Source organism: Dromaius novaehollandiae, chromosome 1 (genome assembly GCF_036370855.1).
Source record: "Dromaius novaehollandiae isolate bDroNov1 chromosome 1, bDroNov1.hap1, whole genome shotgun sequence".
NCBI classification, from domain to species: domain Eukaryota; kingdom Metazoa; phylum Chordata; class Aves; order Casuariiformes; family Dromaiidae; genus Dromaius; species Dromaius novaehollandiae.
This window is the reverse complement of record NC_088098.1, coordinates 62,937,204-62,961,659: the sequence shown is the minus strand read 5'-3', so window position 1 is coordinate 62,961,659 and position 24,456 is coordinate 62,937,204. Positions and strand designations below refer to the sequence as shown.

General features: G+C 38.9%; 1 protein-coding gene across 9 annotated transcripts in view; it reads left to right on the top strand.

The window, feature by feature from the left end:
* The window catches only part of BICD1 (BICD cargo adaptor 1), a 195,382-nt gene that overhangs the window by 77,951 nt on the left and 92,975 nt on the right, over positions 1-24,456 (top strand). For all 9 annotated transcript variants that reach the window (XM_064514468.1, XM_064514472.1, XM_026119770.2 and 6 more), the window contains exon 2: positions 21,150-21,362. In XM_064514468.1, coding sequence (XP_064370538.1) covers positions 21,150-21,362 — 213 coding nt within the window. The remainder of the gene's footprint in view (positions 1-21,149; positions 21,363-24,456) is intronic.

Below are 24,456 nucleotides of genomic sequence, written 5' to 3'. Positions count from 1 at the left end.
CAGGGTCAATGTTTAGCCCAAGTTGCTAGTTACCCATGAATCTTGTTTGACCCTCTAGTCATTAATTTTAATACATTGCCACTTAAATAGGCTGCTCTTTTTTCATTTTAAATAAGCATGGTAAGGCTCATCTCACAATTTTCCTGTAAAATTTTTCAGTCCTTCAGATGTTATCTACAAGCTCACCCAACCTAGTCTCTGCTGGGTTTCTTAGGCCCGTAGTCACCTTTAAGAGGTAAGTTGATCCTTCATATACTGCTAGTTTGAAACCATACTCATTATACTTGCCCTTGTCCTTGAGCACAAACCTGGCTGCCACCTCCAGGAGTTGCTTCACTGTGAAGAGCAAAAAGAAAATGAGAGCTCTGAAGGATGCACACAAAAGCGATCTTGATAATGTAGCAAAGCCTTTAAAGTGCTGCAGGGCTCATCAAATCCATCTTATTAGCTCATTTTTAGTTATTGGATTAGCTTGCATTTCTGAATTGAGCACAACTCTCATCTGCTCTTGTGGTTGCTTGAGCAATTTGATTTTGATCTATATCTTACGAATGATTTGCAAATCATTCGTGTCTCCCTGTTTAAGGGTCTAACATCTTTCACTGGAGTTCTAACTTGACTGGCATCTAATTTCATTTGGGTAATAACTTGCTCATTTCTGCTTAGCTCATGATCACCTGCTCTTTCTGTTTTAGTAATGCGCTTTGTAGTCTTTGGTTGTAAAGTTTTTGCATTTGGTTTATTTCTTCTCTAATGGAGCGCAGGGAGAGCATGTGCTATATGCTTCAGGACCCAGTTAAAGCCTACAGAATCACACTGGATGTCTCTATTCCAGTTGTTTGAATTTCCCCCCACTTTTGTGGCTGCTACTGTACCTGGTTTTGCTTCTAACTTTTTAAAGCTGCTGTTTGCTGATTGCCCAATATGTGATCAGCATTTTTCCTTAGGTTCCTCTTCACCTCCAACATGACTTGAGCAGCAACCTGTGCTTCACTTTTTCTTCTATTTAATTCTTGTGTTCTCCCTTTAAAAAAGATGGCTACCCCTTTTTCCCCTTAAGCCTTCTTTTTGTAGAAATCTCTTGGCATAGCTGCTTTTCATAATCTTTCTGCTATTGTATTACGTTTCTTTGACATGTATTCCTCTACTTTCTGTTTCAGCTTCCACAATTCCTGTTCTAGGGCTTGTATCCTATTTTTGCTGCCTCTTACGCTGTTTTCAGCCTTTCCTTATCCTGTTTTTTAGCTCCTTGTATTCTATTTTTGTCTCCTTTTCTCACACACCGTAGTGTCCAACGACACGGTCTTAGGCTCTTTTGATGCTCCTAGCTTAATCCCCACTTCTTGTTAACATTAATACTCTCAATTCATCCTGCATTTCCTAACTGCTCTTAGAAAATACCATCTGTCCATGATCTGGGACCCTTCTAAGTGAGAATTTGCTTTTGCCCTGTTTGTGAGATGACGAGACGAAGGTGGCGATCCTTTCAATCAGTCTTTCCAATTTCTCTGTATTACTGTTCGCTGCCTTTTGGGTAATACAGTAATTCTCAGTCACATAGATTATTCGGATATTTGAAACTGCCTTGCAGCTAAAAGGTGAAAGGGAAACAACTTCCCTTCTGTTAATTGCTTAGGCTGTTGACACTGTTGCAGCCAGATTGTGGCAGTGATACAAGCTCCTGCCCTCAAATTTTCACCAGTCGCTATTGCTCAGGTTGCCTATATTCTCCATCAGTGTTGCATCCAGACTTCACAGATAGCCTTCAAAGATAGGTAACCAGACCAATGAAGCAAAACCGGCAAAACGTTAGACTAAATACTTGAAATACCTTTTCCTTTTTAATGATGATAGGATGATACTATCATATATACCACTACAGACCAGGATATCAGTGAACCATTCTGCATACCTAGTTCTGAAGAAAGGGGCACCAGAGCAGTGTTTCTTGCTCTGTCTCATGTCTGTCTCATATGGACAGTCTGGGCGCAGCTCCACCTTTGCCGTCAGAGTGCTTGATTTTTCTTGCAGAGGTTCCTATTTTCTTCAACTTGGCATGCTGCAGACCACCCACCACAGGGCAGGAACTTACTGTAACAAAACTTCGTGAGATACCTTATGGAAGGGGAAGTTGATACTTATGTCACAAAATTAACATAGTTGATTTTACCCACTTGCACTCCATAGATTTCGTTCACTCATGCTCTCATACCCACATGATGGGTATGTCCAGATGTGTGTGCCAAAGTGGTGTGGCAAGGACATTTGTGTGTGATGTGGAAGACAAGGGACTCTGGCTATTGAATCCTCATCATGTGTATTGGGTTGTGTGATCGGTGTCAGTGAGCCGTTTTTCCAGTCGGGTCTTTTATACCCTCTGGAGACATAATTACTATGGCATGATCCTTTTACTCCAGACTTTCTTTCTTCAGCTTCCATAACCTTTAGATGCATTTGCTACTGCTTGTTTGTTTCCTCCTCAAGAGCTGGAGTCTGTCTTATGGTTGGACTAGGGAGAAGGGGATGGTCTGTGTGATGGCCTGCAACCTTGTTGCCATAACGGTGTTGTCAGAGGGCAGGGTCTTCCCCCACACAAGTCCTCTGTGCTGTGGTCCTATGAGAGAGCAAGTCTTCTGGGCCCCACAGAAACATGTTTCTCAATTTTCTTGCTATGAACTGTGTTGCTACTTATCAGTACAGGCAGTTCTTCTAATTCTTTTTCTACTTGTGGTGCTTACACATACTTTCATTCATACCTCATTCATACCAGTCTTAATATTTCTATTACAGATCTGTAAAGGCAGCTATTTCTATTCTCTTCAGATGTATTTGCTAATCAAGTTAACATAGCTAAGATAACATAGCTAATTCTCTTCAGACGCAGATTAACATTGTTTTGAGGCATGGTCTCTGCATGATGTTTTTCCAGGCGTGGTTCAAGATATCCCTAATACCTTCTTGATCACATACATACTCTTACTTCTGGATTCCCAGATTTCTAACATTTCTCTGGAATTTCATGTTACATGGCAGTATTAAGATAAATGTATGTACATAGAGATACATATACCTATATGTACATAGAGATTCTTTCTAACAATTTGTTGATTACTTCTATCTAAATACTGGTATAGGTTTTTATGGTTTATGTTTTGTTGTTTTCAGATTCTAATGCAGTGACTTTCTGCTTTTGGGGAGAGGAGGGGTTTCCAAATAGGGCCGTGGTAATAGTGATGAAGCTACTGTTTTCGCTACTGATTTGTTCTATCGCTGCTTTTTAAAATATGCACCTTATTTCTCATTTGTACTTGTCTAGCCTTAACTTATCTTTCTCTTTTGGATTAAGTAGTTCTTGTTGCATGGTATTTTCTACCCTTGAAATGGGTCTTCAACTTTTGTTAAATGATCCCTCTTTTTTGATAGACAAACTAGTAAAGGCTCTTTGTGATTGAAATAAAATGTAAATAGGCTATAAGTGGTCATTCCTATAAACAGAAATGAAAGGGCAGAAATGTGTTCCCCTTGTGCAATTTGAAGGGTAGTTCTAGTTCAATTTTACTTAGTGCAACAGAAAATCTACGTGTTTGGGGTTCCTCCCCCACACACACACACTTGACACAGTGGTTTAGTCACAATGTAACTGAAAAGAGTCCACAGCATTGAAGTTCAAACTACACTGAAAGTTTATCTGTATAGCTTTCACATGGAGTTCCTGCAGTGTTTAAAAGGCTGGTTTATAGACCTTTCTTCCGGAGGGGTAATGGTCAAAGGAGCTGGCAGTCACTGGACCTGAGTGATTCTCAGCCTCCTGGAGGAGGCTTGGCCAGGTCCATGCTGAAGCAGGCTGGTAGCTGCCATGCAGTGCTGCTCCTGCTGAAAGATGTCAAGTGGGTAATGTGTTTCTGAGTCCTTAACTCTGCTTTTTTTCATAGCAAGAAATCACTGTTCCTAAAACTAGGTTGTCAATCATAGGTGACCCATCTACAAAGTGGCTAAAAAGTGATTGTTTCATGAAAAGCATTTGTTAGAGGTGTACATCTCTCTGCCACCATTTAAAATCTTTGCTGTGGGGACATGTTTCTATCCCTTCATGTTATTAAAACTGCTGAATAATTATTAGTTATAACTTTTGCAACAATTTGATTTCCTGGATAATGCAGGATATGCAATCTTGCTTTATGCAGAGTGCACAACCTCAGTCTGAACAATAACAAATGTTACGGTGGTATCTCAAGATGAAATCTGAACCATTTCTCCATAGTTATTTTCAGTGCTTTTTGTCCTGAGAAGCCCGGCTTATCAGTACTTTCACCAAATTTCATTCTTCTTTTTCTATGGAATACGGATCATCTTTGTACTCTGACCTTTCCAAAACCCCGTACCTTCCTCCATGATGTTTTGCAGAAGTTGGAGACCTAGATCTCTGGTTTTGTTTCCAAATATGCTTATTCTTTGAAACCAAAGGTTGCTGTATGCTGTCATTCTAATATTATTGGTATTCTACATTGTTTTGGCAAGGTCAGCGGTGAAACATGATTATCTTGGGATCTAATGAAATAGTTTCCTGTCTTCTGTAATTCTCCCCATGGTTCAGACATTTAACCTTTTGACCCAGTGGGACTGGCTTCCTAATAAATACTCTGCTATGACAGCAGGTCTGTCTCAATTGTTTGCTGCGTTTTTAAAAAGTCAAATATTTTAAACATTTTACACTTCATTTTCTTTTCCCCCATGATCTCTTTGTATCACAGCTCAGTAAACCTAAGTATGTTTTAGACTTTTGAGTCTTGCATAGTATCTATACAGATTTTAATGAATTATGGCATGCCAGTTAATATCTGGGAGAACTTTTCACTGGCACAGATTCAAATATTTTCTGTTAGACTACATCATTAGTTCTTTTATTCCATTTTTATTTTTTATCACCTCTCTGTATTAGCACGTGTGTACATGTGCTACATGTACAATCAGGGCTGTGTAAGTGGTGGAGTTCACCCAGATCTGGCCATGATGAGGTTCTAGATATTTGCTCTCTCTCACTTCACCTTTCTTCTGATCTCTCTGGGAGCAATTTCAGTATGGTTCTGCAATTCTCAGCAGCAAAATGGCATGCCTCATGTGACTGGCCCAGTGGAGCTGCAACACTGCTCCTACTGAACAGACCTTCAGAAAATTGCTTGGAATGTGTTGGCAAAAATGGATTGAATAGCCCTGAAATAAACCTATGAGTTACTATTTTCAAAGCAGCCGAAGGGGCTTGGAAAGTGTTTTGTGGTGTGTTTTTTTTTTTGTTTGTTTGTTTGTTTTTTTTAATTCAAAAATCCATCTACATTTCCTGGTGAGTTCTGAGATAGTCAACAGTGGTGTATGTGTGTTTGTGTATATACACAACACATTATGTCTTGATGCTATCTGTGTAATAAACAGCAGTGACATGATGAGTTGTTTGTCTCTTTTCTTTAAAGTCTGTCCTAATCCATTTCTCTTGATATATTATATTCTAAACCTCTGGATTCTGTATGTTGCTAGCCTTTTTTATTTTGTAGGATGGCAGCTTAATACTGAAAATTTAATAAAAATATTCTGTCCATTCTTTCACTTTTTCTTCCTTCCAAGCCATGATTTTATAAATCTCTCTATAGCTCCCAGTAATGTGTTAGCAGTTAATGGAGGTTTGCAATTCATCCTGTAAAAGGAAACCAACATTTGAGAAACCCTTAGATGTAGCTCTGATTCATTGACTTAAGACAGTGCTTTGTGCGAAAGGGGTTAAACTGCTGGCAGACATTACAAGCTATGCTGCTGCTGTCTGCAGGCTCCTGCAATGTGCAACCAGCTCGGAGATCAGTAGTGCTGGACAACTTGGTACAGAGACACTCAATTAGCTTTCTACAGAGACAGTGTGGGTTGGCTTGGCTGGTGCTGAATCAGCATGAAGAACTCCTGCTGAGTTTTGCAGAGCCTTTTGCCCATACTGTGCAACCCAAGGCTCAAAGCATTTGTCGGTTTCAATGTAAGCTCATGCTTCATGGATCTTCCATGTCCTTTTTGCCTAACTAATCAGCCAGTGCAAACATGAAGTGCTAAGAAATGTGGTGCAGACTTAGCCAGCTGGAGCTGTGGCAGTCAGGTCTGGTGGGGCTTGTTCTGGTTCACGGCTGCCCACATCCTTCAGAGTCATGAAGTTTGACTTAAACTTTATCTGTATAGCTTTCATATGGAGTCACTGCTGTGTTTAAAAGACTGGTTTATAGATTCCCAGTAACAGAGTTATAAATATCTTTATTCTGGCACAAGGGTGTATCTGTGAACTCACTGCAGAAGAAATGTGATTCTTCCCTGATACAGTGCATTTTTCAGTTTGTGTATCCATTTCTATGGGTATGTGTTTCCAGCAAATGCAGTGTAGATGTGCTGTAGTTCAGAGGTTCAGGTTGTTCAAGATGTTTCATGTGCATGCTTGTTTTTTTTTTTGTTTTTTTTAAAAAAAACAACCAACCAACAAACAAACAAACAAAACCCACCAGCCCTCTCAGGAGTTGCCTGAAAGAGGGAGTCAATAGGGAGATCTTTGTCCCCTTCTGATGTTACAAATCCTAAAAACTGAGAAATCTTCCCAATGTGGATTTGTCTGACACTTTTCAAAGGCTCTCTGTCCATAAAATAATGAATGGAAAACACACATCCCTGTATGCTGTTGTTTCAGCTCTGTCAGATGTCATGTTGTGATAGGATTTTTTCATTTAACGAATCATCAAGTATGATTCAGTGTAAGCTAGAAATGCTCTTTGTATAATGGAAATTTCAGAACAAAGTACGAGAGGCTAACAATAAATGGAAGTTGCTTATGAAAGTTGAAGGGTGGATTGAAACTGGTGAATTGTGGTGTATACCTTTCATCAAGCTACCAGATATGTTAGGTTTCACTGGGCAAACTAGAGCTAATTGTAGTGTAGGTAGCATGAAGAGGTCTTGTAATGAGATTTTAATCTGAGAGGCATACTATAAAAAAAATGCTATCTCAAAAGCTAGGCAAACTGCTAATGCCTTTTGGAGGCCTTATAGAAGGGGAAGGTGGTATTTATTTTAAGAAATCTCTAAGTTGGCTCATTTTTACCCACTCCCACACATTCTTTCAGAGTTTATTCCCTCGCACTTGCATACACACATAGTTAAAAGGACCAAGACATGAATGTGTGCCCAATAGTCAGGCCAGGATCATCTGTGTGTGACATGAGATGGGACACCAAGTACTGAGCCTCATCATGTGTCTTGGGTTGTTCTTGACTGGTAATGGCAAACTGTTGTCGGGCTGTATGTGTTAGGAATGGATGCTAGTTTTAATATTGTGCTTCATTATTTTGTGTCACCCCTTAAAAATACTTGGCAAAATTTCACAGTTCTCTTGTTTTCCTTATCTGGATATTTTATGGCCCCAGTTCTGTCCTTCATCATCTTGACACCTTATCTTCAGGTTAGTTTGTTCTTCCTTTTCATTTGCATGAAATCACACATCTGGTCTCTGTAGCAAATAATTGCTGTCTTTCCTTTTAACCCCTAGTCTGCTGTTACTTACGGCATGCTCATGCATACACAAACACATTTCTGTTTGGATTGTATTCAAATCAGTCTCAGTATTTCTGTTATGTATTTCTCTGCCAAAGGGTAGAGATATAATTCACCTGAAATATTTGTGGGAGGCATTGACATTTGCATTGTGCCATTGCAACTGTGCAAGTGTCCTTCTGACTTGTGCTGGATACGTTACTTCTACTATTTTCTAAGTATCAAGTTCAGAGACAAGTGAAAGCTTCCTTTCTGAAACAGAAGAGGAAAACTCTGATGTCCGGTATCACAACAGATTTATCTTGCTAGCTAAGCACTCTCTCGCTGGCTGCTGCTGATAGTGTTTTCCTGTCTGTGTTGCTGATCTGTTGTTCAGCAGAAGTGTGGGCATTGCTCCCTAGGGCATGGGGTAAGTGAGGAAAGAAGACTTTCCGTTCCACGAAAACTGCTGTTGTGAGAAGGAAGAATCTAAAAGAAAAATTCTGATGGTGCTTGTGAAGTTGTTTGAAATAAGACTACATCTGAGAGAACTGAGATTGACGGGTTTTAATTATTTATTTATTTATTTTTATTTTTAAAGTTAGTTGTTTAAGCTACGTACAATTCCTGCTTGTAATTTTCGCATGATCAAATATAATGAATCAGGAGCCAGGGTACTGTATACTATCCAGAAAAAAATACCTAGGGGTGAAAACTTGGCTCTGTTGAAGCCAATGAAAGCTCTGGTATTTTCTCAGTAGAATGGGATAAGTCATGGGTGCTTGGTTTGCATATTCTTATGCAATTATTTTATAATCTGGAAGGCAGGTCACCCTGAGACAAAGCTGCTGACAAAGCAAAAGCGTATTATCCTTTTAAATTTGTTATTCCTTGCAAATTGCTTACTGAGAGACAATTTATTTCACAAAGGGGAATTTTTATCACTAGGTGGTATTATATATCTCACATTGTGTCAGAGAACAAGGCTGAGAAATATTTAAGATTCAGGTTTTAACTGAGGCAAGATGAGCATACTCCATAAATGTGCTTGCAGCCCAAGAAGCTGGCTGCTGATCCCTGATCTCCCTGGCTTGTGTGTGTGTGTTTTTTTAAAATCCCATCATCACTACAGCCACCTTCCTCTGTGTTCATACAGTAAAAGGAAACTAGTGCTAGGGACAGCTGAGTCCCTTGGCAAAAGCACTGGGACAGCTATGCTGGGACAAATGGCTTAGATTGCAGATTTTTCTTGCTTTATGTTCATAAAGCTTGGCCAGACTATCTTTTGCTTATGTTGAAGTGGCCTGTGGGAGCCTAATCACTCTTGAGCCTCACTGCACTCAGACACATAGGTATACAAATACAGAGCATGGGGCATGGTCTGCTTTCATCATTTTAGCGTCAAGTTGGCTTTAGACAGGCACATCTGGTGCAGATGTAGTAACATTGAGAGGAGTGCCAGGCTGCCTGCCTTCTCACGCAGCCTCATATGTCAGACAAGTCCCTTTCCTTTTCCTCGTTAGTAGATCCTCTGCTCAGCAATGTATAGCAAACTCCTTTCCTTACCATCTTCACTTTGGGTGACTAAAATGCCAGGGTTTTTTACCCTATTCTGAATGAATTGAAGCCTCTATGGAATATAGTGGTGACAACCTACCGCAACTCCATCCTTTGATTCTTGCTGCTCTTTTTCTGTTAAGTAGGCAAGTTGTTGTGCCAAAACTTGATTAGCAAAACCACCACATGCCTTAAAATCTCGTTCACTCTAGAGGCATGAGATTATCCAGCATCTGCAGTAAGCACCCAGCTGCGGCAGGATTGTGTAAAACAGGTGTGTGTGCTGCATTGACCAAAGCTAATGGAGGCCCAAAGTTCCCCACAGCAAATCTGTGTCTGGCAGCACTCCAATTACACCTTGCTTTGGAGATAAATGTTAAGTCTATCATTTTGATCTCTGTTCTCCAAGGCATACTTTTGTTTAGATTTTTTTCTAACTTAAATTTTAAGATTTTATAATCCCCTGATGCAGCAGAAATGCCTGAAAGATCTTTCTTTCTCATTTTAAACCTTTGGTTTAAATATTATTATTCTAAAAGTTATTGTGTGCCCCCTACAGTAGCTTAAATACTACAGCTTTAGGAACTAGAACGTGTAGCTTTTTCCTTGCTCTCCATTGTACAGGCCACTTGTGCTAAACCCAGCTCTGGTTGCCCCATGCTGACATTAAGCATGTTGTGTGTGGTTGCAAGGAGAAAGTGCATTCCTATTAATCATCCATGGAGTAGTCAGAACTGCTGGGCTGTCACTTAGGAGAAAGAATTGCAGGCAATAAGAATGTAAATGGCGACAGATAAATTAAGACTTTATCTAACTAAAGTACTTGTGCTTATTAAATTTATACAAGAGTCATGCATTATTTTGTAAGTATAGTTGTTCATGAGGTTTTAGCAGTTTTGGAAGATCATTGTTTGCTACTTCAGTTGCTGTAAACTTGAGCGAAGTTTTGCCTTGTTACCGGGACTTTGGCTCAGATTGAGCCCCTTTCTCAGGGACTGATTTTTGACTGCTGCAATAAAACTGTTTGATAGTGCTGGCACTCCAAGTTAAAGTAAAACGAAGGTCCATTTACGCTTGAAATCAACTTTCCCCATGTTGGTATTTCCTGTCTTTACACGCTCTGTTTTACTTAAATGGTCAGATTTGTTTATACAATAAAATCACAACAGTCTTGTTTTTCATTTTTAAATAGGTGTTGAAGATATCTAATAACATGGCCAGCTATGAGTCACAGCTCTTTCAAATGTATGATCCATGAGAAGGGTAGTGCTTACCTGTCCTTCCAACATGTGGAATTGCTCACTTAATCATGACATAATTTAGTTTGGAAGGGGTTTCTGAAGATTGCCTTGACCACCGCTCTGCTTGAACCAGGACTAGCTTCAGAGTTAGATGTTGCTCAGGGTCTTGTCCAGGTGAGTTTTGAAGGTCTCCAAGACAGGAGATTCCTCAGGCTCTCCAGACAGTTGTTCGAGTGCTGTGCCGCTCTCGGGGTGAATTTTCCTTGTGTCCTGTGAGAATTTCCCTAGTTGCAGTTCGTGACTGTCGCCTCTTGTCCTTTCCTGTGCACCTGTGAGAGGGGTCTGGCTCTGTCTTCTCTACTGCCTTTTAGGTGACAGAAGAATGCAAATAGGTCTTCCCCTTCCTTGACATTTTCTTCTTATGCCAAACAAACCCAGTTCCCTCAGCCCCTCCTTGTATGTCATGTGCTCTAGTTTCCCAAGCAACTTAGCCCTTGAACTGCTTTGATCTGGCCATGAAGCATGTACTTCAGCATCAAAGATCTCAGACTGAAGTATCAGTGAAAAATAAAAATGGCAGAGTATGGGACTAGTCCAAATGTTAGTTCTTTCTCAGGCAGTGAGATGCCTGAGATACCAACTACTCAGTTGTAGATGCTTAGAGAAAAGGAATAGGACGAGGGCAGACAACAGTGCTGTTCCTCCCAGGGGAACCTTTCAAGCCACCCCTGCACTGAAACTTGTGCTTTCTTTGCTGCTGCTCCCCTCCCAGGCTGCTCCTTTCGTAGAGCTATGGGTAATGAGCCTAAAACTGGGTTAGGTCTGCTCCCCTCTCCTCCCATGCATTGCTCTGCATTTATCAACATTGCTTTCATTTGCTATTTTATTGCCTGAGCTGTAGGAGCCTTCTGCAGCTCTTTGCAGTCGGTTTTAATTCTTAAGCACCCTGAGCAGCAGGCTACTGGATGGCTCTGTAGTGTAAGCCCTTACGTATGCTGAGGGGGGATCCTGAGAGCCCCATCTGAATCCAGATAGCTCTGCAGGTCTGTGCTTGGGTCACGTTACAAGCAGGATAATGAAGGAGGAGTCCCAGCCAGTTTGGCCTTTTCCGTCAGAGCTGGAGCTGTTTCTTGCTGAGTGACAAGTAATCTCCAGCTTTTCTCATATTCTGCTTATAAAATCTGTGGAAACCAATCCTTTCAGGAAGGCATGAAAGGATTTGAAGAGGATTGCAAATTGATGGGGAAAAATAGTGTTTGTGAGGGTGGGGACATTAGTGTTAACTGCTGTACATGCTGATTGCAGTTGATTCTCTTCTCCTCCTGCGTTTGGGGACCTCAGCTGGCTAGTGACTCGAGGCTGAGGGAACAAGCCACAAGGTCATATTTTAAAAAGTTTGAGAAACTCAAAGAAGAGTAGACCAAATCTTTATGCATGTCTCTAAATGTCCACTCAGGGATAAGATGCTTCTGCTTTGAACATCTGAGACTTTCCTATGGGCCCAAAACATACCTTGAAGAAGATATCTTTTCCTTCTCTGTGAAAATGTGGATGGTAGAAATGCCTGTTCCAGCATCTAATTTCTTCTGTTAGTATCGCAAATAGAAAGTATTCTGAGCCTTATGACTTCTACCAAGGATGGCATCTTATAGTATTTTGAAGCTGGGATTATATCTGTACCACTTGTTTTCTTATTCCAGAAGAATTTTGTGTTATTAGAGATTTTTTTTTATTTTCAACATTTGACAAAATTTGTACCGTTTACCATATGTGCAGAATATATTGTTTCAGGCCCATACCTTTTTTAGTAAAAGAAAATAGTGCAAGCTATTAAAAGAAGAGGGTCTAAGTGAAGTAGATGTTTGGAGTTGCTTCCAGGCTATATGTAGATGCACCTAGGTGTTTTGCAGTGCAAAAATACTCTTTCCCTCAAAAGCTGAGTCCAAATGCTGGAATCGCTCCTAGAGTGAGGCTCAGCTGATCTGAATGTTTCACGTGATTTAATAAGCAGGTAAGTTACTGGTGTGCAAGTAGTCCAGTTCTCCAGGGATGGTGTATTGGAAAGTAATGATAGTTATTTATTTAAATTCCACGAATGCACTGGAAAGTTCATTACAAGCATAATATTATGAAAATAAAACTGCAGTTTTCTACTCATCACCTTTTTGCATCTGTGTTGAGGCATGTTCCTTACATCTGCAGCAGGCACTGGAACAGGATTCCTCTGTTCCTTCTCTTATTCTAATGTGCAGAAAAGAACATTCTCTTTTTTAAGAAGTAGCTTTCTGTTTCCTTGCTGCATCCAGCTTCTGCTGTTCTGCCTTTACAGCTGCAAATGATCTTTCCCTATATAATTCTGCCCTTGAAACTTCTCTGCAGAAGAAAACTACAGCAAAATTAGTAGTGACAATGTGGAATGGTATAACTGTTCTTCACAGGTTGCTCTTGCTATTCCCTAGCAACATGACTTTGCTTAGTACATGTCCAAAATGGACTTTTTTTTTTTAAAAAGTGCTTTTAATATGGAATATGACTTTACATATGGGGAGCTAATGTGAAATAACTATTGTTTCCAGGCAGGCCCACAACTCATAAGGAATTGAATTTCAGCACACTTTCCTTGCAGCCATATTCAAACAAACAAGGGAAGGAAGTGCAATTACCTTGGCCATCCCATACTTAGAAAAGAAAGCAGAAAAATATTAAGCTTCAGTTAAAGTTGGGACTTTGCCATTTATGACGAAGATGATAAGGCTTCCATGAAAGGCATGTTCCATCTCAGACTTCAAACGTGTTTTGTTAAAGACGGAAGATTGTTAAGGTTATTTTTATTCTGGCAATGCTTCTATTGGTTTAAATTGCGTATTTTTAATAGTTGGGGATGAAGAAGTTGGCCGGATGGTGGTGTGAACTATAAGTACCAGTGTAGACATTGGTGCAAATTTTAGAATCATCTTATGGTTTATTAATGTGTGAATTATGTTGTTTATAGAAATAACTATTATTGACTATATTCATTTTGAATTAAGCTGCTTTAAAACTACAATCATAAACCTAATTAGTTGTGCTGTAGATAAGTGGTTTTCTTTGTTGCGAGCTTTCCCTTTCTTGTGTTTTCTGTGCCTGGAGGGATTTCTCAGGAAGGGAATTTATATCCTCATCTTGAGTGCTGTTAAAGGCAATTAAATGGAGATTCTTATTCACTCCCCGTTTATGGGATTGCTGATGAACAATGGAGATAGTATTTGAATGTTCATTTTCATGGTAGTGCTTTCCTTTTGTTGTCTATAAATGTTTCCTGACTGACACACTTAGGAATATTTTTGTTCTTCACATATTAAAAAAAAAAAAAAAAAAAAAAAAAAAAAGGAGCTGGAAATTCTGCCTGGCTGCCTAGGGCCTCACACCATGACATATTGATTGAAATCAGCACAATATGCACTGGGGCTGCAGAAGCATGGCAGTGTCTGTAGCTGAGTTGAATGTAAATGCCTGTTTCCCCAGTACTTTTTGAAGGCTCGGTTGATTAGCATCTGATATATGAATTTCAGCAGGCTTATAGACACTGTAGGGATCTATTGAGAACAAACAGAAGATGTCCACATTGCACACACTTTTATCCAAAGCTTCCTTGGGGAAAATACTATGACTTGTTTGTATCTTGTGCTACAGTTCTGTGTTTGTAAACAGTCTGCATATTATGTATGTTTTCCACTGATGTCCTCAGCATTTCTGGCATAAATAAAACCTCTAGCACATTGGTATGCAAGTCCTTTTAGCAAGTTAAATACTTTATGCAGATACTAAATTATGTGACTTTGCCATTGCACCAACATCATTTTTGATGGCATAGATTAAGTATGCTGGTATTTGGAAATAAGCTTAAATGCTTTTTTTTTTTGTGTTTATAAGGTAATAAAAGAGCTTATTCAGGTAATGTTTACAGCTTTATTGCCATTACTTATACTGTGCTTGTAACTATAGTATGTAGTCTCTTGGATCATGAATCCTGTATCATAACAGTCCTTTTCGCTGTGTAGTAGCTAGTCATCTACATTTTCAAATGGGAAGTTGAGGTACAATTTGCTGAAGGTCATATCGAATGCCTGTAGCAAAGCACAAATTGAAACCATCCTTTTAAAGTTTAGTTTTCACCCTTTTCACAAAGCTGTCCAATCTCATGAGAAAAAAGAACAAATAAGGAAACCTCACTTTATTTCAGCTTACTTCCAACTGTTCTGCAAAACATTTAGTATTTTTCTCCAGCAGTTGGGGTATATCAAGTAAAAGATATGTTGTTAAGTTAAACAAAAAATAAAAACAAGAAAAACCCTATTGATGTTGTGTGGCTTAGGAGAAAAATGGATAATCTTCTTGAGTCTGGAAATTATGAAACGACCTTTGCTTAGACAGTTGTTTGGGTATAACTGAATTTTGATCAGTTGTCTAGTATTTCTGTTGACTAGTGACTAGTTAAGTCTAGGAATCTTGTTCAGTATTCTGAGTTGAAAGAGAAATTGGAGATAGGATCCAGCATCTTTTTTCTCCTGTCCATCTGTAGGAGTGTTCAGCATCCTGCTTTCTTGAATGCAGGAGGAATCAGATAAATGGGACACTTCTGTAGCTACCACACTGAGCTATTTTCAGCCAGCCTGTAAACCCAAAAGTTCTTTATCTTTTTTGTAGGTATGCCCATGCGGATTCAGCTTGTATTCTCAATCTGTTTCTGAGTTTTCAATCTGCTTCTCTGCATGGGCTGTCTGTCTCACATGCACTATCCAGTCACTACCTAATAAATCTCTTTCTTCTTGCACCCTTCTGACTAAACATGCATCTGTCTGTGTTTTATATGTCTATGATTTGCATTTGGAACCTCTTATTACTTCAGTATTGGCTTCCAAAGGAAAGTCTCTTCAACTCTCCCAACCATTTTAAATGAACAACAGCAGGACATGCCAACTGTGTGAAGGTTTAACCTAAATTATGAATAAATTTTAGAGGCTTAAAGCTTTTCCATCTTTTAAGAAAAATAGATAAAATATGACTTGAGACCATCAGTCACTTCTGCAAGGGCATTACTGTTTGTTTGCTTTGCAGTAGTGCCAAGAAATACTAGTCAGGTTTGGAGCCCTCTGGGTTACTTACTGTATTCTTCAGGAATAAACCACAGTCCTCGTCTAAGACTCTGGACAATCTACATACCCAAAAGGTGAGGGAGCAGGGAGTAACAGACAGATGAGCCAAATCAGCCAGGTGATCAAAAGCAAGTGTTGGGCGTATGGCTGTGGGAAAGCCTGTGGGAAGACAGATTCACAGTTAGGTTGCATGCTGGCTTGGATTAGCTAGAGGAGGAAGTGCTACTTGTAGGTTGAATTTAGCAGTGTTCAGATAAATAGGATGTAAAATACCAGAGGTAAGTAAAGAAGATAACACACCTAAATGGAGCACTAGTACAGCTGCTGCCACATCCCATCTTGCAGGGGGGCACTACTGTACCAGCTGGTTTCAAGGGAAGGGCTTGAACCTGCTTAGTTTTCATAGAGAGGATTTCATCATAGACCTACGTCTGTCATTGATTACTCTTTAGCAGGAAATTGTCATGGAACCCTGAGCTTTGGTTAATGAAGTGTGAAGAAAGGACAAAAGTATACAGTAAGCTTAATTACAAAAAAAACTTACATGAAAGAGAGGGAGACAGAACTGCAAGTGACTGAGTGAATATTAAGTGATAAGTGGGTATTCAAGTTGTGCCACAAAATAAGGACTGTCTCTGTGAATAACCCCAGCGAGGCATCTCTGACAAAGATTTCCATCTTGGTGTACTATTGAAGTCTGCCTAGGGTATACGCTGCTCCCTTGGATAATCCCAGCCTGCTTCTTCCTTGCCCCTGTGTTAGCAATGTGGAGATAACTAATGCATAATGCATGCCGCCTTGCAGCAAGTTCACAGCTGAAACAGGTAATCATGTGAACAAGTTCGGTGCTGTTGCATTATGCATCAGGGAAGCTACATTAAGTGTCATAAAGGTAAGCTGATTGTTTGCCTGTTCATTTTGGTAGCAGTCAAGTCATCTTTTATTACTTATTAATCATCACAGTCTAGAAGAGTATGTCTCTATGCAAATACTTAAGAATTCCTGCCCCAGCAGGTGGCTAGTAAAAATAAACTGAAACTCAGAAATAGCATCCTTCACTACCTGTTTCTGTTTTTAGATGATCTTTTGCATATGTGCTTCTTTCTACACCCAGATTAGACTTTTAGCTTCTCTCTCTTGTTTTTTTCAAGTGCTAAATAAAACTTTCACTTTACAGAGATTATTCACATCACTCACTGCGCATGAGCTTTTCATTGCTGCTTATATTTCACACATAAATATTCATACATATATAATTTGTTTGGATCAGTCATATTTTTCAATTGCTCTTTCAAAAATCTGTGTCCATTTTACTCATTTCTTTTATGCCAATTTTGTTCTGAGGTTAAAATTTCCACCTGGGGTTATTCTGAGTTTGGTGACAAAGGGCCTTTTCCTGAAACTGATACTCCTTTCTGTGATCAAATTGACCCATTTTTCTGTCATGTCCACTGTTGTTATTCTTTGTAATGCACTCAAACTAATATTGATCATTGTTTAAGGCTTGTTATTTCATAGTTTTCAGAGTTTAAATTTTAAGACATCCCTAAAAAGTCAGCATACTGGTATGCAGTTCTCAATATACATATATAATGCTTAGTGGCATCATGTAACTCAGCTTTTATGATCAACTGAAAAAAATCTCCTACCTCAGTCAACTGTATCTTTCAAGCAAAGTCTTGAAGTATCATAACGTGAAATTCAGACTGGTCTCTGTTAGGGATAGACTTTGTCAAAAGCTAAATATATCTCAGTGTTTCATGCCTGATTTCAGCAGTTGTGCTTGCACTGGGAGGAGAGTTTTCAAGAGGGCAGAAGTCATACAGGGTTTTATACATGGGTCTGTACAGCCTTGTCTGAGTCCTTGTTTGAATTTGGAAGACGATGCGCTTGTCAAATACTCTGCAACGTGACTGCTGAAACTAAAAGCCACCGTGGGACCAATAGTGAGTTCTAAGCGGTTTCCATGAGTAATCACAAGTGACAGTAGGTATCTACACCAAGCAAGGCAGCATCATACTAAAGATAACTGAGGTAATTAAGTAATATATCTTTAAGGGCACAGTACAACACCAGTCGGAAATACTATCACAGAAACAATACAAACCAGTTAGTCTGGGTACCGTTCCTGTGGTTACACTGAGTGCTTTGCTTCTGCAGGTAACTTCTTCAGTGTTAGCTCAGAGAGCTGTGTGGCATATTGTTGATGCACTTGTCCTAATCCAGTTGAAAAGATGAAAAAGCATGGAGAGTGTGGCCCCACTCTTGCTACCCTGGCAACACTTGAAATTTGGTTTAGGAAGAAACCTGTATGGACAGCTATGGTACCAATGCAGGTGACATGGTACAAGGTTTGTCGATCTGAACAGATTTTAAGGTGGCTGGCTTGTCCTGCTACAGGGATGATTTTGGTGAAGTAGGTGTGAGCAGTTATTTGAAGTATGTGGGCATACCTATATTGTAGCAAGGTTATGGGGTTTTGTACATCGGTAAACGTATTAAGCAAATTGCTAAGATATAAAGTTAAAGTAGAACAAATACCTGGCTATAAGCTTAAAAATATTGATGTATAGTTTAATACAAAAGTGAGTAATCTCATGGAAGTCCTTAAATGGGTATGTTTGGAAAATTTTAAATTTTTGGCGTTCCAAAGAGACCATTAAAAGCGGAAGCTAGACTTTTTGCTTACATTTTAATTAAAAGACATGCTTTGTGTTCCTACCCATGATGCATGATTTGCATAATTTCCATTCATATAGGAAGAGAATTATGCTTCCTTTCTTTCCTTCCTTGGAATTTTAACATATTGATAGGAGTTTAAGAAACAATTAAAGTGGTATAATATACAGTAGTATTCAAATCTGCTTTCATAGGAAAAAATTCCTAAATGATTTTCATGTATTTTCTGTGGTACAAGGAAATGTTATGAAAGTACACAGTAATTTTCTGTCAAACTTTGTTTGACAGAAAGTTCTGTCAAACTTTTAAAAATTATTAATTTTATTTATAATATAATTATACAACTATATAAAGTTATATATATTTTTATATAATGCTTTTATGCATTGTATGTGCACTATATTTGTACTTTTCCTTCTTACATAGTGCTTATGTCTGTCAGAAATGAGGATTTAGACAATGGGGAGAGGTTATATTGCATAAGAGCAAGTGTATAGTGTGAAAAGTATATTACAGCTTTGAAGATTAGCACAGAAACCCAAAACAGAATCAACACAGTTCATAATTGCTTTCTAAATTATTTTGCAAAATAACTGGCATAAATAAATGATTTATGTTAGGTAAAAGACCATATGGATAGTTCTGGTATGGTGCAACTAGAATTCTATGACTTCACTAATCTATTAAGAAGTTCAAATACTTTTGACAGTCAATTGTCCTACTCTCCTTTTAGAAATACATATTTGTTCCTGAGATTATGGAGAGGAGAGAAATGGAGAAAAATGTTTGGTTAGTTAGTGATGTTTCCTTTTTACTCAGGCTCTATATGCTAGCGGTTGCAATGGTTCTGGAAAACATCCTCAGTGCTATTATAGATCCTTGCTAAACAAAGAAATGTATTAGATTTGATGTATAAATAAAAATTACAGAGTTGTTTGGATAAATCTTTTCTTGTCTTAAATTCTGTTGGTTCCCAGAGCAGTTTAATAAATAGAACATGGGATTTTTGTTTTGCTTTTCTTGCAAATTGAAAGGGAGCATGGTCCAAAATAAAGAGAAATCATTTCAGGAAAACATAGTATGTACCTGGAAGGCCATCATCACTATGTACTCGTATTTATCTATGGGATTTCAACTATGCAGTCCTCTGATAGAAAGTGCTCCAGGTCCCATTTCTTCATGGGTGATGAGATGCTCTAGCCTTTTCAGTCCCACCTGCTGTTCTGTTATGTGTTTTGATTGTTCCCCTGGATATGTGGCCCTTTACGTTTATCTTATAGTGTCTTTTAACAGACTAGTGCTTTTTGCTTAGGTCTCAAATTAGGCACAGTGAGCCATTTAATATGAATATATATTGTGAGATATAATTTATTAGCAGTGTTCCTGAAACAGTCATCTTAGATTCACAGGTATAGTGACTGAATTGGTGGACAACAGTTTCATTAAATTGAATTTCTTGTTATTTGGAAAATCCTCTCCAGCAAGTTGCTGATGCTTGCTATTTCAGTAATTTGCAGTCTTTCAAGAAGACAGCTGGGTTAATACATTATTGAATATTTTTAGAATCCTTTAATGCTGAGTTCACAGAATTCTCCAAGTAGAGTAGACTTAAAAGCTGCAAAGTTCTGAACAGGGTTTTGCTTTGAAGTTTTTAAGGGACTGTTTCAGTTCTGGTGCCAGTAAAACTTTGAATGTTCTCTGAAAGGCTATAAATACCAACAGTAAAAAAAAATTTCATTTGGCAAGTGGTTCTTATTGATGGGAAGGCAAAGGAGTCCAGTGGTGCCAGTGGGAGCAAATGTATTCTGTGCTGTGTGGTTTGGTAGGTCTGGGCATAAATTAATTTCCCACTGAAAGAATAGATACTACCATGACTTGCATCTCTCTCCTAAATTGGAAAAATAAAATCACGGTCTTTCAGTGCACATATATTCTCTGAGGTAAGATATGAGAGAGTCTTTTCCTATGTTAGGTCTTCTTAATATTTGCTTACTTCTTTAGGCTTTCTCCTGAGTTAGGCCATATGATTTGTGACCGGGAACCTGTTTTTAAAGCTAGTACAGACAAAACAGAAAGATTTTGCTTTTATGTACCTGTATTTTTTTCTTGTCTTTGATAGCTAAACGAAATCTCTGTCATTTCTACTGTTACGGCTTGTGCTTTGTTTTCTTCCAAGCTGCTTCTGAGCTGTCCAGAATAACATCCCCTCAGACACTGTCCCTGAGAAATACTACCTTATTAAGCTGATCACTCGAAGCCAGTAACAAGAAGAGTAAGAGAATCACTGAAAATTACCTATTTATTCATAAACTTCCCTAACACTTAAATATTTTGGTTATTTTCCTATGGAAAAAGGAACAAAAGCAGAAGCAAAGAACATTAAATACAAATGAAAGGAATGAAAGAAAGGAACTGTAAAACTCTGTGTTTAGCCTACTGGTAATGTAGATGGCCGCTGCTTGGTACTCAGCTCATTTATCTTTCTTTCAAGTTATGGGAAGCTTTTTTGCACTGTCTCCCCTTACCATGAGGTCAGCTCCCAGCATAAAAGAACATTGAAAATGGAAAGCAATTTAGAGAGACTTGCCAGCTATTTATGCTTATAAAAAAAAAAAAGGCAAAAAGGAGCACAGTTTGCGGAACTAGAGAATAAAGGAATTGATGAATATCAGTTTGCCTCATTCAGGAGAGTTAACCACAGGCACTAATTAATGGCTAGTTAGCAATGCACCATCTTGATCTCAGTGGAGGCTGCCTGGATGTGGGCCATATTTCTGTACTGCAAATGAGAACAGCTTCAAGATGCTTCATTTCAGCTAAATGAGATGGTGACCCTCTGCTGCTAGGAAGCTGCTAAGACAGTATTTATTAGGTCAGAGTTTGGGACTCAGAGATCTAGTCCATTTCCTCTAGCTATGCAGATGCTCATTACTGTTGATACTTTTTTTAGGGCTTCAGTGGTTTTATACTGTGCCTTGTTTTCCTGTTGCAGGCATTTGGACAATCCTTCTCAATTCACCGCAAAGTGGCTGAAGATGGTGAAACACGTGAAGAGACTCTCCTCCAGGAGTCTGCATCAAAGGAAGCTTATTACCTAGGGAAGATTTTGGAGATGCAGAATGAGCTGAAACAGAGCAGGGCAGTGGTCACCAACGTGCAGGCAGAGAATGAGAGACTCACTGCTATCGTCCAGGATTTGAAAGAGGTAATTGGGTTTGTGGATGGAGCAATGGGGTGAATTTTCTTGGAGTATGATAGATGGCGTGACACTGAGTTATGAAATACTACAGGATGTAAAAACACACACCTGCCAGTCGATGATAGTCCTACAGACTTTATGGCCTGAGAGGTTTGGGATTGAGAGGAAAAAAAAAGCAACTTAAAAAAAAAACCAAAAAAACACTCCACCCAAAACCAAAACAATCTTCAAATATCATAAAGCCCACTTCAGGAAGCTATAATTTTCAAAGTAGTGTAGGGTTTTGCATTTTATTGTACACTTCCTACAGGTAGGTGCATTTTACAGAAATATTTTTTTTGCGTTCTCATTCATGCAGCTCCTTTTCTTCTTCTCACCTTTTGCATCATTTCTCAGGTATTTTGGATTGGCTAGGGTTAGTAAAGCTTTCACCAGTTTTCTCCTACTCTGGAGTAAAATTCAAAGGCATGCTCATGTTTAGAAAATGGACAATAGTAAGGAAGCTAAATGTGGCTGACAGTAGTCATTGATTATTTTCAATGAAAATGTTAGTAAGGTTTAATAATTTGTTGTTGTTCTCTGAAGTTTGGAAGTTTAGACAAAGTGTCTTTACTTATTACTGCTTCCATATACCGGTCAGTGGAGGAATACTGATCTAATGTTACTGATTTATTCTTTCTGTATTGATGGTTCAATCATACAACTTATGTAGCAATGCTCAATGGGAGACCATACAAGAAATGAAGGTGATTTTATTTCATGCAGCTTTACTAGCAGATTGCCTGCAGCTCACATTCTTATAAGCACTAAGATACGGCCAGCATTAATTGTGATGACATGGAGAATAAGGGATGCTGAGTATCAAGTCCTCATCACGTGTCCTGGGTTCCTCTTAGATTGACGACCATGTGCTCATTTTGGATGTGCCTTTGGTACCTTTTAAGAGCTGATGTGTATTGAGATCTTTTGCCTCTTCATCTTGTTCCAATTCTGTGAGTCATTATGTGACACTGCTGATTTAATCTTTGTTCTTTAATCTCCTTTCCTCGGTGTAGGCTGTTTTTCCAGTCTGGGTGTCTGAGAAGTTGCGCATCAGTGTACTATGATCTTGATGGCCTGTTCATCGAGGTGCCGGCAATGTACACTGTTCTTCTATCCTTTTTCTTAGCTTTCTTCTAATACTTATACCTACACATATTCCCATTCACACTTCATTCATACTAGTCCTAATGTCGCTATTACAGATCTCTACTGATTCACTTTCCTAAGTAGACAAGTAATCTCACATCATCCCTGCTTCCCCCAAGTGTGCTCAAACATGGGGACTCTCCCCACTATCTGGCTGCTGGCAAAGAGCTTTCCTAGATGATTCTGGAAGGCACTTCTTTCATGTGAACTTAACAAATTACCAGATGTTACCATTTTTTCTGTAATTAAGTGGAATGGCATCCTCCTAATCTATAGAAACACCTGAGAAATGTCTCGGGTTACCAGGCTCCACAGACATGGTCCTTCACTCTGTGTTTAAGGATTGCCATAGGCAAAAGGATGGTACGTTCTTGTGTAGTGGTTGCACTGAACTTGCCCTTACTGCAAGTCAGGTTTGAATAAGAAGTAAATATACGTTATCTACATAATCCAAATATAACCTGTGTGGTTATAAATACTGCTGAGGTGGTTAACAGAAATAAAAATAAGTTTATATCCACTTATCCTAAAATCATATCCTAAAAGCTTCTCTTACTCTCTGCTATGCAGTCTATAAGCTACTGAAACATCTACCTAACCATTTGGTTAAAGCTTGCAGGAGAGCAGAAACGCTGTGAACTGGGGTTCAGTCACAGAAGAAGAACTAAGTTAGAGGATACACGTTCATCTTTGTACTCAATTCTTTCCTCAGGGGTCTCCTTGGGATTCCTTCAAATGCAAATCTCCCTTCCGTTTGCTGTCATGATTATTGATCTGTAAGTTATTCAGGAGGCAGTTTCAATACCCGTCCTCCCTAGAACATTGATTGTCCTCACTTCTTTGGAGATAATAGTAGCCCTTAGTGTGAGGCCAGCTGCAGTTATTTCCTGTTCTAATGCTAAACAGAAACAAGCCCTAGTAGTTAATTAAAGTACGAGAAAAGAATTGGCCTGAATAAAAATCAGGCTGATAGTGTTCTTTATTTATAGGATGGTGTTGGAATCTGAGTATAAAGTCCTTCAGTGTATTGAACTTTATATTTTGTATAACTACAATTGATGTATTTAAACATAAATGGGATTAGTGCATTCAGTTCATTACTGAGCTGACATCGGACACTATTATGATTAATCACTTGAAACTAATAATAGATATCGGATGATTTACACTTACCCCAGGTTCTTAGGGATCTTGTCACACACAATTATACAGGTATTTCACTTTATGCTCAAAGAAGTCTCCTCCTCGTACCCAGCTCAGTATTGGTTCAGCCATGTAAATGCTGAAACAGTAGTATCTGAGTGCCTGCAGAAATGAGGTGCTCTTCTGCTGTAAGTGTTTAGGAACTTTGCTTCATTCTGTCTCCTGCTAATAGGAAAAGGCAGATTTAGCTTACTCCAAATCTTGAAAACTACTAAGGTTTTTTTGAGGGGTTTGAGGTTTTTTTTGCTTGGCTTCTTACAAAATGTCCAGGGCATTTTGGGGTGAAGGCAGTCATTAGAAGCTGCTGCAGGTGAATTGCTGCAATGAGAAATTCATTTGTCTCTTTAACCAGTATATTTGAAAATCTAGTTATAGAAAAAGTTGGAAGAAGAAAGGATGGTCTTTATGTGAGCAACTGTACTGAGTGATGTAAAGAGAGATTCTGGATTGAAGTTACTTGGCTGTACCCTGTCTCTCCCTGCTGCCCAACAGAGGATGCTTTATAGTTGTTTTTTGAACAACCTTACAAAAACACCTAAATAAAGCCAAAACTAATCTCTTCTTTCACCTTCACACTTGATTTTAAAAAGATTAAACACTACTCTGTGGTTCTGGAAATAGCATTTTTGCATAGATAACAGACTGGTGATATTTTAGTCATGCACTCAGCTAGTGCCCTATGATACTGAAGGCAGATTGCAAGGTTTTC